The sequence below is a fragment of the Pseudopipra pipra genome, chromosome 4 (assembly GCF_036250125.1).
Source record: "Pseudopipra pipra isolate bDixPip1 chromosome 4, bDixPip1.hap1, whole genome shotgun sequence".
Lineage (NCBI taxonomy): Eukaryota > Metazoa > Chordata > Aves > Passeriformes > Pipridae > Pseudopipra > Pseudopipra pipra.
Window position 1 is genome coordinate 7,323,690 of NC_087552.1, and position 16,755 is coordinate 7,340,444.

The window sequence follows — 16,755 nt, forward strand, 5'->3', positions numbered from 1 at the left end:
AAAAAAACAACAGCTCAGAAATTCCTATGATTGTACCAGTAAGCATGAGAAAGGGCAAGAGAGCCTCAGAGTGATCCTCAAAAAAATCTCGAAGTTCACAAGTGCTGCTGGTTCAATGAAGAGCACAGCTCTAAACATCCACAGCGAGCACTTTAGCAACACTCAGGCTGCCTTCGCAAGCAGCAGTGCTTTGTTACCTTCTAACGTGTTTGTCATAAAACAACCACTCTCTTTTTGCAGAATCAAGGCATAATTTTTGCAAGTATCCTGTTAGTAACACCCAATGAGTTATCTTTACCTGGTTTCTAATTGTTTTAAACTAGATTGCATTTGCTGCAAGCGTTTGTCAGATGCTGTTTCTCTTTCCCGAGCAGATATCATGTCTTCTTCCTAGAAAGAATAAATGTATTCTCCATGACAGGATCTGAGCTTCCCTAAACAAAATAAAGATATACTCACATAAAACAAACTAAATAACAACTTGCAAATAATTTAACATTGGCATTCAGAAACTGACTGGCCATTCAGTTGCAACAGAAATTATTCCTTTCTCTAGAATACCTTTCTCTCCAATTGGCTGTGAAGCTTCTCTCTCAATTTGGTCATTTCCTCAAGCTTAGCATTTGTTGCCTGCCCATCTATTTTGGCTTGCCTGTATATAAAGAAAACAATTATTATAGAGGAAAAAAATGGCTCCATTACAACTTTGTTGAAATAGCTGTGAAGGGCAGTCAGATTTCATAATACTGTTCTTACAGGGCAGAAGAGGTTTCCCCCTTTTCCTTCTTACTATGTGGTACAGTAAGAGAGGAATACTAAATTCCAAAGTCCTGTGGAAATGAATTCTCAAAGTCAGCTTAAAAGGAAAGTGTATGCATTGATTAAATATTTGGAAGGACTAAGCAATCAAAAACTTTAGGTGATTCAAAAGCTTAAGTATAATTAACCACAGATACCTAACAGAGAACTCTTTTACAGAATTAGATTTGACTTTTTAAAGTAATAGGACTAGGAATTAAAAAAAAAATCATTAAACACTTCTAAAGAATTTAAATTATGTGCTTTGTAATTTGAATAGTTTTTACGAGCTGAAAGAGGAAAAAAATAAACCAGTTAATGAATCAAGTTCATGATGACTAGTGGTTCTACAAAAGCCTATTGAAATCAGCAATCCTCCTACTCCTCTGACTTGCCCTTCACCTTAAGTGTAACCTAATTATTCAGGCTGCATATTAGGCTAAATCTAAAGACCAGTGACTGACCGTTGATAAAGTTAACACAAACTAGAGCATTAATAGTCATGAAAGAAGCTAGAAAACTACTTAATACTTTTAACAATCAACTTCAAGCAAGAATTTCTTATAGAAATAAAATTTTTGAATTAACAGCATAAAAGACAAGCATATTATACCTACATGAAAACCTTAAGCAAAGTATACATAATCCAAGCAATTTTAGAGTGAATGCTTTATTTCAGCCTAATTAATTGGGAAAGTTAAATTGAGTACAATTTTTTTAAAGAGAAAAAACTACAATAAAAACATTATTCCCAAGGTCTGACCAACCTGAATCTCTTTTTACGATCAGGTGACCCACCTGGTGGATGAGGGGAAGGCTGTGGATGTGGTCTATCTAGACTTCAGCAAGGCCTTTGACACTGTCTCCCATAATATACTCCTGGAAAAGCTGGTAGCTCATGGCTTGGACAAGTATACCCTCTCCTGGATTAGGAGCTGGTTGGAGGGTCGGGCCCAGAGAGTGCTGGTGAATGGAGCTGCATCCAGCTGGCGGCCGGTCACCAGTGGTGTTCCCCAGGGATCAGTGTTGGGCCCAGTCCTGTTTAACATCTTTATAGATGATTTAGATGAGGGGATTGAGTGTATCATCAGCAAATTTGCTGATGACACTAAATTGGGAGGGAGTGTCGACCTGCTGGAAGGCAGGAGGGCTCTGCAGAGGGATCTGGATAGACTTGAGAGATGGGCTGATTCCAATGGGATGAAGTTCAATAAAGCCAAGTGCCAGGTCCTGCACTTTGGCCACAACAACCCCATGCAGCGCTACAGGCTGGGCACGGAGTGGCTGGAGAGCAGCCAGGCAGAAAGGGACCTGGGGGTACTAATTGACAGGAAGCTCAACATGAGCCAACAGTGTGCCCAGGTGGCCAAGAAGGCCAATGGGATCTTGTCCTGTATCAAAAATAGTGTGGCCAGCAGGACCAGGGAAGTGATCCTTCCCCTGTACTCTGCGTTGGTGAGGCCACACCTTGAGTATTGTGTTCAGTTCTGGGCCCCTCAGTTCAGAAAGGATATTGAGGTGCTGGAGCGGGACCAGAGAAGAGCAACAAGGCTGGTAAAGGGACTGGAGCATAAGTCCTATGGGGAGAGGCTGAGGGAGCTGGGGTTGTTTAGCCTGGAGAAGAGGAGGCTCAGAGGTGACCTCATCACCGTCTATAACTACCTGAAGGGAAGTTCTAGCCAGGTGGGGGTTGGTCTCTTCTCTCAGGCACTCAGCAATAGGACAAGGGGACATGGGCTTAAGCTCCGCCAGGGGAAATTTAAGTTGGATATCAGGAGAAAATTCTTTACAGAGAGAGTAATCAGGCATTTGGAATGGGCTGCCCAGAGAGGTGGTGGATTCACCATCCCTGGAGATTTTTAAACGCAGATTGGACGTGGCACTGAGTGCCATGATCTAGTAAATGGACTGGATTTGGACCAAGGGTTGGACTCGATGATCTCGGAGGTCTTTTCCAACCCAATCGATTCTATGATTCTATGATTCTATGATTCTAAACACAGGTCTTCATTGCAGGTTCAAAACTTTGATCTTACTCCACCTGAATCATGCATCTTTCTCCTACAAAAAGTACTGTTAAATTCAGGAGGTCATTAAATTGCTTCCCCAAAATATTTAAAAGGTGTTGTAAAAAAAAAACAAACTCAAAAGGCAGCATAAGAAGGGGAAAATAAGAAAAACATAAAAAGGCCATAAAAATGAGAACTGCTTAAGTATTAAAAATGCATTTTAATGACCAAATTCAGATTCAGATCAAATGCAGAGGTGTCAATTTTACAGGCAACAAACGGATTTCAAAGATGCAGTTTTTATTCTTTACTGTACAGTGCATATTTAACACAATCTTGGCAAGTTATCTCTGTTTACAAGCTTTAAGATTCTGAAATGCGGATATATGCCCTAGTAATGCCAAGTTTCTTAGTTTGTGTGTTTTGTCTAGTCCACACAAACCTAAGTCAAACCTTAATTCTCTAATACACAAGTTGTTTTTTTTAAATCTCTTTTTCCATTCCAGACTTACTACTCAATCACCATAAATCATGTAAATCTATTAAAAGCATCCCAAAGGATTAGAATTGTCTGTGCTAGATGCTACATAATCCATGTGACCTATGTCTATGTAACTTCATGTTAGAGAAGCAACCAGTGAAAATATTCCAGACTTCTTGGAGAACCACTGCAGCACTTACTTTAGGGGTAGGTAGAGCTGCTGTCATTAACTCTGGGAGTAAGACATAGTACTGTTTTTAGGGTTGCAAGGACTTTTAGGTGATCTGAGAGGAATATAGCGTAATCAGCACCTGTAATTAGAGACACGAAGTTCATCTGGGAGCCTCTTTACCCAAACCGAAAATACTATTGGGAAGTAACAATTTCAAAGGTTGCTCATGATCATCGCCAGACAAACTAAACAGTTACGAAAACACTCAAGACAAATGTGTTGAGCAGTCTTGCCCACCTGGAACATAATAAATCAGAAACCTAACATTCTGAAGTGAGGACAATGACTAATCCAGCCTGTGGATGTTTAAATGAAAGGCTAAATTAACTCACAATTTCACTAGTTATAAAACAGCAACTAATCAAAAATACACATACATATTTGGGCATGTGGGAATAGAAGTTCAGAGCAAGATAATCCACCAGCTTTCAGTAAGTCACCTTATAATATACCTTCTTCCTGAAGCTGTAGTATAAGCAAAAAACATACACTTCTCCCTTCTACTTTCTGCTAGAGAGTAGAATAGACAGTCTTACAAATCCTCGTGTGTTTTCATAACTGTGAATCAAAGAGTTTGGCCATTTTGGTTGTCATGCCCTATTCTAAATTATTTGATCAAAGTGGTATCATTAAAGAATTTCAGGTAAGTCCAAGGATCGAACTTAAAAAGGGTCTCCCTTTAAAAAATGAAACAGAGATGAGACCAAAGGAAATCATGATTATCAGTAATTCTGACAAAAACACTCAACTACTCAACCATAACCTGAATGATTTTAAAGTTTTTGTTGGTTTGGTTTTGGTTTTTGGTTTTTTGCTGTTTTGTTTTTGATCAAAACCATTGAGTGGTAGAAATGCATAAATAAACTAAATCTTGATAGAATTTACTAGATGTCTAAAATGGGTTCAGCGAATGGTAATTGCTTTTGTCCTCACTAATTACATGAGTCAATTTAAGCATATCAATGCAAGACCAAAGATTTATAGATTAATGAGATACCAAAACAGTATTTGTATGTTCTGCAAGGAAAGAAATTTAAAAAAATAGCGTTCATTCCCTTGAAGAATTAAACAGTGACACACACAAACAAATTGCAAGTGATGATTGAGTTTGGAAACATATTATTTTACTAGATACACTGTATACCCCATTAATCTTGGATTGCTTATCACAACATTTTCCTTCTTCAAAACATACTACTCTGGAAAATAGTTTTTCCATGGAAAAATCCTGGATAATAAAAATGAGAGGTGCTAAGAAGTAAATCCTGCATAAAAACTCATCTTCATGACTGAAGTAAATCAGCATTTGTAACTAGATTCTGGTCCTAAAGGTATTGTACAAAGAAAACATAAAAATAAACAATGTTTAAAACAAAGTTTAAGTACATTATACATTTTAAGTTTATAAATTGAAAATTTCATTTTAAAAAGCTTATTTAACGCTTTAGGTACTGCTATAAAAGAAAATAAATCATTGGATAATGACTCCATTTCTTTTTCTATTCTCAGTCCACAAATCGACTGTACTGAAATTAAATTTGGATGTTGACCTCAAACATCACTAATTTAAAGAGAGGACAGACATAGTAAACTAGCATTGAATAGATTTTGGCTGTAAACACAAATAATCATGAAACTGTGTCACAGATATTGTTCCACATTTTCCTTGATATACTCCAGAAATGTAATTAACAGTATTCTTACCTCTAACTTCCATAGAACGTATGGTTTAGAGCTCTTTACTGATAAATTAATGTAAATTTTATTAAAAGCATTGAAACTTAAAGCTTGTTTGAACGTTCAGATTTCAGAACTGTAATGAGCAACCATGTAATTGGATTTTGAGCAAACTGTATTGTAAGGAAAACCTCTCTTCAGAGTCAACTGTGCTATGATACTGACACTTTGTTCCTTTTAAATCAAAGGTCAAATCTTGAACATTTCAGGGAAAAGCTGAACCAAACAACACTAACTGGAAATGCATTACCGTAACACTAATGATGCACACATGTCTAACAAGCTTCAGAGGCATTAACTGGAACCATTGTAACTATTAGAATGAAATTAGCAGTACAAACAAGGCCCACGATAGAGCAGCAGGCTAGGAAAAGCTATAGAAAAGATATTTAATATGTTTTTAATTGCCTGGTTTATACCTCAGTTTTTGTCGTAGCTGCTCTAGTTCCACATTCTGTTCTGTCACAGTTCTCAGAAACTGTTGATTGGTCTGCAAAATAAGGAAATATTTGTAAAATGTTCCTTATAGTATTGAAAATGTTATGTATTCAGAATTTTTATAGGACATTTCTACAGAATATTATATAATAAAAATAGCCAATAAGGTCTATTTAACACTATGGCTGGTCTTCAAGTACCAAGATTTATGTAGAGTATTTTAGAAAGGCAAAAGCAGAATGATGTTCCTTCCCTTCTTTTTCCATATTTTAGTAATAGAACAACTTCACGAGACAAAAACTGTAGTAGCTCAGACCTATCATCTGCACTTCCATGTAGTTTAGGTGCCTAGAATCCCTTGTGACACTTAGTACCACAGTAGACCACAAATGCTGCAAAAAATTCCTGTGTTTTAGGGACAAGGAACAATGAGCAATTGCTCCTCCTTCATTCTTTTGTATGCAAGCCAGAGTGCTGGAGGTGTCATTCTCCTTCAACTGTCTTCCCATTTGAGAATAATTTCATATTTTTGTTACCCTACTAGCCTTTTCTAGAGCTTACATATATCTTACATTGAGATATTAAAGATGACCGTAACAGCAGACAGCATTCAAAACGCACAATATTCTCCTTTTCCTCCCCTCTCCTATTAATTGCTAATATTCTTCTTGCTTTTTTGACTGTTCCTAAGAATTGTTTTCAAACACTTCCTACTTCTAAAATACCTGTTCTGAATGGTAAGTTAATTTCAAGACCATCATGGAATACCCAAAGTGAAAGCCCCTCTTGCCCACATGTATTACTTTGGTTTTATGATACCGATAAAATGTCTGATAAAATTACATCAGATAATCAACATCATGAGATCTTTCTACAAATTTCTGCAGTTTACTTCAGTTTTCACTACTCTAAATATTTTAACATCAGCAGTGAACGCTGTTGCCTTAATACTGAATCTCATTTCTAGAACACACATAAATATACTAAACAGCTCCAACCTGAGCACATCTAGGAAACACAGCTGGTTTATCACAATAAAAAACCTGATTAATTACTCTGTCTCTTCACTTTCTATTTTTCAGTTTGTTAGCTGAAAAAAAGGGCATGCTGCTTTATCCCATGACATGCCTTTGGTAACCTCTCAACTACACTGACGTGGTGTTTGGAGTTTAGGAATAAAGCCATCACTAATTGATTTTTGTCTAGTCCCTGGAGAAGTCTGCAAATTTCAGTGGCACAATTTCTTTTTCAACCAGATATTTACGAAGGCCTTTTTGCTTTTGTTTTATACTCTGAGGAAAAAAAAATGACTAGCTCACTGTTCAGGTTTTACTTACCAACTCTATTTTCTCATTGGCTTTGTGTAGTTGCCGAGTCAACTGCTGAAAGCTAGTCAGTTGATCCTAAAACAAGAATTCAAAGCTTCTTATAATCATCTTAATAATAAAAAGTAAATAATTAGAAAATTTCATAGTCAACTGAAAATATTTTCAAAAAAACTCTACATGTAGCAGGAAATTCAGTATGCCTTCGTAGATTTTAATTAGATTGCTTTTAGCTGTTGACCTCATAATTCAGAAAATTAGATATACTACTGAACAATGTATCTAATTGTCACTCAGTTACAAACTGTCTCCTTCCAAAACTCATAATGCACTTACTCTCAAAATATGAAAGCACACATGAACAGTGCCTATAAAGAGCCACACAAACTATGATGCTGCTACAAGCATTTTTGCTAAGCACAGTAACAGACATGTACCCATTAATTAAAAAAAATGCTTGTACAGACGTGTTTAATTTGTTCTTTGCCATATAGGATGTCTTGAGTCCATAGAAAAAATGGCTCAATTAAGCCTGAGTCCCTGAATGTGAAATCTGTCATCCTAGGAAAACTAGCGTAACACAGAAAAATCATCTGCAGCATGCAAAGTGCCTTCAGAGCATAGAAAGAACTGAAGTCCCTGAGCTGAAATATCTATTAATTGTGCTGCATTCATCTAACAGTCTCAAGGTCAAGTATATGCCAGAACCCTATTCCTGCAACTCATTTGCCTACTGTATCCAATCCTTATGATATCCTCTCTTTGCTTTTTGTCAGTTCTAATTCTAGTTGGTCTTAACTATTTCTATTTACCTCTGACAGCTATTTTATAAAAGCAACCCTAAAATAAAAGTTTATTAACTAAAAAGTGTTTTCGCTGGGTGACCAATAGCATTTAAGAATAAAAGGCTGATTAACCTCACTCTTGTTCCAACGGCATTAAAATCCACCAAAAATTTAGTTACTAAGGAAAAGTGGAACCTGACAGCCGTAAACCCTTCACCAGCTACCAATGGATCTCTATAATCTACTATGTGGGTTACCAGTAACTAACAATACAACACAAGAAATAACTTAATAGAAGAAATAAGAGCAGAAAGCTGGAACTACACAAAGATAAGAGTCCTCATTCCTTGAAATAATTATGAAACTGACAGAGCTCAGTAGCTATACGGATATTTATCCTGTTTCTCAGAAAAGATCACATTGCTAAGGTGAACTTAATATGAAAAAAAAAAACAAAATCTGTAAAAAAATATTTCTGAGGTAACTGTGCCCTTAAATCAAGTGCACTTGAAAATAGAAAGGAAATACTAAAAATTTGTAGCTTCTCTTTACAGACATAGAAATACATGTAGCAAGGTACATACAGGCATAAAGTTTCTATTAGTTCTTCACACACTGAGCATCTTTATATAGCTCATCAGAGCAGAAGGGCTTTTCTAAGATTTCCTGAAAGGCCTTCCCCAGACACAGCAGAAGAGAAACAAGCTAACATTAGACAAATACTGGTCAACTTCATTTTTCATCTGTTTACAAATGCTTCCTTACTGAATAGCAACAGGGAATGGAAACTACTTTTCCCACTACTCAAACACAGGAGAACAGATGAAAGACTTTCACTTGAGACTTCAGAAATCTCTGGAAACTTTTTCAGATGTTTTACTCTACTAAAGATTTCCAACCATGCAGTTCAAATACATAATTATTTATATGCACATGCATATCTTGTGCATGTATACATATACATACATATGTACTCAGACTCAGTGCATTCCCCAATGTTTCTGCCAATGTTTTTGGAATAAAGAACTTTTCCAGTCGTAATAGTGCATTTAGTTGATGAATCAGTGACCACATCTGACCACTAAACTTTAGATGACTATTATAGAAAATAGTTAACAGTACTCATGATGGACTGAAATGTCGGTAATGTCTTAAGCATTGTCAAAATCACAGAAAGACTTTTTGTCAAACAAAGAAGCAACTGCCTGTTTGAGACCACTAAAACCTGACTGGACTTTGGACTGTGACTGGGGATTTGAGGTAAGACTACTGTCTAATCATCTCAGGTCTGAGGAGAAATAAACAAGGGCCAGGAGCTGGTGGAGGAGAAGAGTTTTGGGTGTGTGATGGTGCTTTCTTAAATCTCTCCACATCAAACCAAAGGAGTAACTCCCACCCCCTGCCCCAGGAAAATCATGTACACATGGGACATTCGTGTGAGAGGCAGCTGAGAAGAGGTCATAAACTATCAGATCCCCAAAGCGCCCCCGCAACTCATTCCTGAGGCCTTCCACCACTAAAGGACTGCATGTGATCCAAGTGAGGCAACAAACTCAGAGCCTGTCGCAAGAGATTGCAAAGCTTCCCCCCCCACCCCCAGGGGGGGTGCCTAGCATCTCCTGAATATATATTAATCCACTGGACTCTATGTTTTGTGGGACACTCACCACCAAGAAGACCAGAAGAACCGGACTGATAAGACACCAACAGTTTACATGGAGCAGTGATACATTTCCTATTTTAATCTCTGTCATTTTCTTTCTTCCCCCAACTCCTTTTCCTATTTCTTTCTATCTCTCTGTCTCACATTTACCATTAAATAAAACCCATACTACTGACTTGGGCATCTGGTCTCATTTGTACCTTAATTCAGGCAGACGCATCTCTAATAATTTTAATAACCAAATCATAAAAGTACTGTCAGAACCTACTCACTTCAGTTTGACTACACATAGATCCAGAATCTCTACAGAATAGGAAGACACACCAAAATTAACAAAAATATAAATGAAAATTACATTCTGCCTTTTCCTTTCAGTTACGTGAATCTGCGTTTCAGTCAGGCGTTCCTGGTACTGCTGCTGAAGTCGATCATGTTCCTGTAACAACGTCTGCCAGAGCTCAACTGCTTGTTCTTTTTCCTAAGTTACAGAACAATACCTTGTAAAAATATTCTATTATAGCATATTTATCTTCATCTGTCATTCTCTAAAAAGAGAGAACTCCTATTTTGAAGAAATGCCACTACCTATACTTTTTTCTGCTCACATTTTAAATACACAGAGCAAATTCAGATGAAGGAAAACATGCTTAGAATTTCAAATTCCACTTACAAGTGAATCACAAGTTCTCTGCTTTTTTTTTTGAAGAACTCAAACTTTCACAGGTTTTAAGGTAGGCCTACAGTATAGATAATATTCAAATACCAAATTCAGCAATCAAATTAACTTCAATTTAATCATACACAACCGGATTGATAGATCATTGTAATAAGCTGAACAAAATTTGATTGTATTTTCAGATTTAAATATTATTTTCTATATCTCACATATACTTGGCCTCCTCATAGGACATTATAGTGGTTTTGATTAAACTGACAAACTACTAAAAAAACGTGAATTGAACAAAATATATCATTAAGTTGCTCGTCATGAATTCAACATACAGATCACGTCAACTAGATAAAATTACTGGCACAAATTAACATTAAAAAATTCTTCTATGAATCTAGGAAAGAAGTTCCTTCAGGTCTTCAAATTCCATGTCAAGAGGGCCTCGAAACAGTTTCCAAGAACTCTGAAAAAATGAATTCTGAATCAAGAAATAAAACAGTTTTCCCTAATCTGTGAAGGCACAACAAGAGAAATAAAACAGTATAAATCTTTCATCTCACACACTTGCTTTGCCAGTCGTAGTTGTTCTTGAAGGTTTCTCACTACGCCCTCATCTGAAGGAATATCAGTTTCCAGATGCATGAAAGGAAAAGCCTCCAGTTGCTTTTCAAGAACCTCTTTCAACTCTGCATGCAGCCTGAAATTCAAAGAACTAAGTTCAGGAAAGTATTTCTTTAACAGGTATTTTTTTAACTGAAATATACCGTGCCTTCCATCTGTACATATTACTTCTTAGTCAAATTTAAATCTATTAAGTTACATTCTATAAACACAGAAGACAGTTTGAAATAGTTTCATATCTAGTTCTTCTAATGATATGGTTAAATCTCCTATACCTGGTGCTGTAATCTGTATTAAGCATTTTAAGACTCTAACATTAAGATCCTGAATCTACTTAGTAGTTGAAGATTTCAAAGTTTTCAAGGTTCTAGAAAAAAGGCTTTTAAATGTTCAAAAATCAAGAGAAAGAGCAGTAGTAACACGGCAGTGCAATTATTTACCTTTCATTTTCCTTGGTGACTTCTTCCAATTTTAGCCTCATCTTGCTCATTTGTACCTGACACCAACACATACAAGAGTAAGCATTCATTTAAGTTACACAAACTCTGCTAATTCTTTCATCTTTTATTTCTGAGTGATACTGTAAAGGATAGACAACTTAATTCAGCATAATACAGTAAATTAAAGTCAATTTCTTTTTTAAGGGATGCCACTTAAATTTAACAGCTGCAAAGTCCTGTTATACCTCAGCATTCAGATGTTATTTCAGGCATTAAACTTAACCTTCTGAAATTCTTATCAGTCTTACAGTTTGATTTTTAATTAACTCAAGTTCTTTTAGGGGCACAGTGGATACCTCTCATCTTTCATGCCATAAGCATTTGAGAAAAGTTTAGGAAACTGAGGAGAAACTTCAGTTAACGTTATTCAAAACTGGCTGTTCCGTTAACTAGTGCAACAAAACCTTATTGCTTCTGCTGCCTTCTGAAATCAGCCAAGCTTGAAGACTTTATTTGCAAAATCTTTATGATGGACAGATCAAACAAATTCAGTGTGTTAAACCAAAACCACTGTATAATTTCTGCGTGTAGATCACAAGTAAAAAATTGCTTTCTGTATGCCACAGGTTTTAAACATATCACTTCATTTTTCAGTCATGTTACAAAGCATTAAAAAGTTTCATTTTCTGTGACAGAATGGAGGACAGTTCCCTTCCACTTCAGTCTCCATGATAATACACATTTAAAGAAATATTTGAATCTGAAGAATTAACAAGAATGAAGAAGGCTGGGTGTATTCCATACTTGCAGGACTGAGTTGGACTGCATCAGATCAGACCTGGAAGGAAAGAGGGAAACAGCTACCTTGTCTCAATGTTACCTAGAAATATGCCTGCAACCATATCAGAGCATCTAGAGAAATAAAGTGTGCATGTTTCATTTCACCACATTGCTTCTCCAAACAGTAAACTGTTGCAATTTGGACAATGTCCCAATCTTTTCACAGAAAGCTCTCCATTCATCTGCTTGAGGCAGACCGCAGTCCAGCAGGTTTGTGGAGCATGACAAAAACTAGTGGCCTAGATATTAAGACCACTAACAATACACAGTCTGAAATGTTAGAAATGTCCATACCTGATAAAGCTGCAGCTGCTCTTTCATTTCCTCCAAGTGTTTATCATACTCGGTGACTAGAGTTGACACGCTATAAAGTTGAAAAACATGCTTAGTATAAGTTTTGTAAATGTTGAAACATTCTGATAATTAACTATTTTTAAAGAATTCTTAATCTAGAGACCACAACGGAACAGTCACTTTTCTTGAGTTCCAAGCTTGACATTCCCCAGAATCTAATGAACAAATTTAATTACTACTTTTAAACTATGATCATTAACAGTATGAGTTCTGTATAACAGAACTAGAACATGGGACACTATAAATGACCATTAACACAACATTAATATTTCATACATAGAATTCCAAATGTTAAAAGACTAGACTTTATTGCTGTTTTCACATACAACAGTAAGGTAGCCTATAAGACAATGTAAAATACTGTAATTCTACTTCTATACTTTTTCCTTCCTAATAATTTCATAATTGAAAGTAATTATCTGAAAATTCTATATTTGTCTAGAGTAATAATGCCTTAAAAGCTAACAAGAAAGGCTAGGTTATTTTTGTAACATGAAATTACAGTGATTATGAAACCATTTCCTGATGGGCAACTGTTAGTGTAAGACTGTCAAATAAACATTTTTAAAAACATCCACCTGACCTCAACAGACAGCAGTTACCTGGGTTACCTGGATCAGTGCGATCCTACCAGAACTTTTGTTTATTATCTTAAGATTCAGAGTAGAGAATTCCTTCATTCATCTCTCATCCTTTATGTTCAAGATTGTGGAAGCAAAGCCAGTAATTTAATTTCCTGAATAAATACACTACTATCTAAACACAACTGCTACAGTAACACCTCTACAGACTCCATTCATAAGTTCTCAGACCTTTGAACACTTGTACATAAGACCCAGTTTACCTGGATATTTACACTTCTATGAGCATTCAAATCCATTGTAGCACTCCAACTTATCACTTGAAATCAGTTACCTTTGGTTCCTTTGGTCCATCACCCTGGATCCTAATAGGTCATCACCACCAAGGGCATTTTTCTGTAATGGAATTATTCACATATTAGTACTTGCACATAACTGTATGTAGTTTTAAACTTTTATATGTAACCCAAAACTGTCTGTACTGTAATTGTACACAATATCTTACAGAATCACTTTCAGGTTTACGTTTAAAACCCCTAGTGTTCTGGCCCAATATGTAAAAATACTATTTTTTTTTCCTGGAGTTATCTGATATAAAGCATAATTGCATCTGAAGGGGAACCACCTCAATCTTAAAAGAACAATCATAAGTTTGTCTAAGTGCTAAGTCCATTTCCATGCACCTTAGCACCAGGAATGTGCTGATGCCCTAAATTCTGCACAGACTTTCAGACAGGCTTATGGTACCCAGCACAAAAAGTTACCTCAGCATGAGACCAATCTATTAGAAAAGAGAAGTCTATAAAAATAAAAAAGTTACAAATCAAATGTTCATTCAGGGATAAAACTTTTGAAAATGCACCAAAAATACCATAATTCACTGTTAGGACAGTTTTGTTCTGCTGTTTCTGCTTGGAAAAACAATAAGCAACTTGAGTTGTGTGACAGACCCAAAGCAGAGCCAGGCCATGTTGAAGTGAGCTGTGCTCTATGTTGTTTGTTGCAAAACCTCATTGCAAAAATTCTTACTACTTCCATTCCTGAGTTCATATACCTGCTCAGCAATAACTCTTAAAATAAATCTCATCTGCTTCATAGTGTCTAAGTGCCATATTTGGCCTCAGATTTAAAAAATACCAAGTTTGAGAATCATGGTTACAACGTCACACATTATTACATAAATGTGACTGCCAGTCAGAAATATGTTTAACAGTATAGTGCTTTGAGGGCAAAAAAAATGTTTCTAAAATTCTTCTATTTAGCACAACTGTTTAAAAGAAAATAGGATTTGAAAAAGCCTACAGAGACTGTAATAATAATGAATTCCATTCCTTTCATATTCCTTCTGTTTTAAGAAATTCTAAAAAATGAAGTTTCTGCCTAGAAAACACACAAACACATACATATCTTCATGATTTGCAAGATCTAAGGGCAACAAATCGCATTGTGTATCAGATTCAATTAGCTGGATTCTGGGTTTGTCTAGTTTGAAGGAAAGGAGGCTGAAGAGCAACCTCACTGCTTTCCACTGCTTCCTGAGGAGATGAAATGCAGAGGGAGGTGCTGAGCTCTTCTCCCTGGTATCCAGTGATAGGGTGCCTGGGAGCAGTTCAAAGCTGTGCCAGGGAAGGTTTACACTGGACATTAGGAAGCACTTCTTTCCTGAGATGGTGACCAAACTCAGGAACAAACTTCCTAGAGAGGAGGTTGAGGCCCTAAAACTCTCAATGTTTAAGAGGCATTTGGACACTACACTAAAGAACATGCTTTAACTTTTGGCCAGACCTGAACTGGTCAGGTAGTTCAACTAGGTGATAGTTGTAGGTTTCTTCCAAATGAAATATTTTATTCTATTTTGTAAGAATTTTGTAAAATTCCTTTGTAACTGGAATGGGGAATGAAGAATGATTTACACAACTTCTTGACTATTTTTCTTGATATATATCCCACAGCTCTTTTTCTAGTTCTAATCTTCTAAAGGAGGGTATAGGAAAAAGATAGAGGCAATAGAAAGGAGGTAACAGTAAAAGAATGTAAGGAACAGGAAGGGGAAAGTTGCTGCCCTTACCAGCCAAAGTATGTAAACATGAGAGGCCATAGGTGCAAAAGGGGGCAAATTTTACACATCCCTTATAGAAGCTCATCTTCAACCCTGAATCATTAAATATATTCTGGTAAAAGTTCCAGTGCATCACAATAATATGTAATATAATGGAAGACTATTATTTTTAGTTTTGGATGCTAATACTTCAAAAAGCATTCAGGTAAAACCCAGCTTTTAAACTGATCAGTGCCAGAGACTAGAATTTCACTCCAAGAACCTTCTTTACAGGTACGTATTTAACACAACATATACTTATTCTAAAACATTAAATACAGTACAGCTTAGAGAATCTCTTTTTAGGTGTATTACACACATTCAGTGTTTTAGAACTTTTATTTTACATTCATGAAATAAGAGAAACATCAATCCATATATCAGACTCCGAGTAGGCCTCAAACAACTTTGGGCTCAGCTGGCATACAGGACAACATCAAATTTGTCTTTTGGCACCCATAAAAATGTATAAATATTATTTTTAAGAGAGAATAAAATTCTTTGATAGGAAAGGCAATTCTTACCGCTTCACAGTTCATTTAGTCTGAGTTCTATTTAGAGCCTAAATATTTATAAAATAAGAAGGTAGAGCCAGAAAAAGTAAATACACATGGAAAGGCAAAATTCCAAATGTTTGAAAAACCACGATTTGTTCACGTAACAGCATAATGAACACTCCCGCAAAGTTCAATAAACATACAGATTTTTGAACCAGAATGACTCTTGGTTCAAACAGAAACTTTTCTGCTACTGAGGTCTTTGGAATCAAGAACTGGTCTTTCATCTTTGGCCACCTAAAGCCATCACAAGAAACTTGCTACCAATTCAGATTCTAAGGTTTGAGTAATGCACAGCTATAGCACTTCATGTACTGTGACCTTGTCTTACTACTGTCCTATAAAGTTTTCCTGTGACACTAATTAGGGTCAGTGACAGTTCTTTGGACAACACATCCACCCATTTCCTATTTACAGGAATATAAGCTGTGCAGAAGCAACTTCTTTTTGCCAGTATTTTGCTAAGGTGTAGTCTGATTGTCATGTTAAGAAATATTAAAACTATCAAAATTGTATCGTGTAACTAAAAATACTGATTTTAGTCTGTAAAGCAAATTTCGTATGTAAACGGCAAGAGAGCTTTTTCTACCTCTGAGGTGTAAGCCAAGCATAGGAAATGCCGTGGTTTCATAACTAACGAGGCATTGACACAGAAACGCATGTGGTTTTGGCTACTACCGTAATTAGCAGCTTTTAATTACTAGTGTTTAGTTAACTAAAACTATTATTCACGCTGTTACTTGATGAAGAACATAAATTTTCATTGCCACCAACGCTCACCTGGCTGTGCCCGCGTTCCCACCGCAGAGTTCCCCTCGTCAAACACCCGGGGAAAAGTCACTTATTCCAGCCGCTCGCGAGCAGGGAAGGCGAGAGCCGTTCTGGATGGGTGGAGGCGGCTACTCGCGGGCGCCGGGGACCGGCTCCCCTCACCCAGGGACGCGCTCGGGCGGGACCGGAGAGTGGAGCTGCCCCTCCGCTCCCTACCCTCAGCCCCGGAAGGAAAACAGCCCCAGTGCCACCACAACCACCTCCATACCCGACGGCGGAGCCTCACAACGGCACAGGACAACTCCCGTCCGCCAGCGCCTCCGCTCCGCCCTCAGCGACGGCCTCGGTCACGTGG

General features: G+C 36.9%; 1 protein-coding gene across 5 annotated transcripts in view; it reads right to left on the reverse strand.

Annotated features, from left to right (window-relative positions):
* The window catches only part of SCLT1 (sodium channel and clathrin linker 1), a 364,373-nt gene that overhangs the window by 31,594 nt on the left and 316,024 nt on the right, over window positions 1-16,755 (reverse strand). For 2 of the 5 annotated variants that reach the window (XM_064651521.1, XM_064651524.1), the window contains exons 1-10: window positions 16,410-16,744; window positions 13,309-13,370; window positions 12,334-12,403; window positions 11,200-11,255; window positions 10,703-10,835; window positions 9,824-9,946; window positions 7,033-7,098; window positions 5,677-5,747; window positions 562-652; window positions 299-390 (exon numbers count right to left, since the gene is read on the reverse strand). In XM_064651521.1, coding sequence (XP_064507591.1) covers window positions 299-390; window positions 562-652; window positions 5,677-5,747; window positions 7,033-7,098; window positions 9,824-9,946; window positions 10,703-10,835; window positions 11,200-11,255; window positions 12,334-12,403; window positions 13,309-13,328 — 722 coding nt within the window. In that variant the 5' untranslated portion in view covers window positions 13,329-13,370; window positions 16,410-16,744. Of the gene's footprint in view, window positions 1-298; window positions 391-561; window positions 653-5,676; window positions 5,748-7,032; window positions 7,099-9,823; window positions 9,947-10,702; window positions 10,836-11,199; window positions 11,256-12,333; window positions 12,404-13,308; window positions 13,371-16,409; window positions 16,745-16,755 lie in introns of those variants that run through there. The other 3 variants (XM_064651523.1, XM_064651522.1, XM_064651526.1) reach the window with 3 other exon arrangements.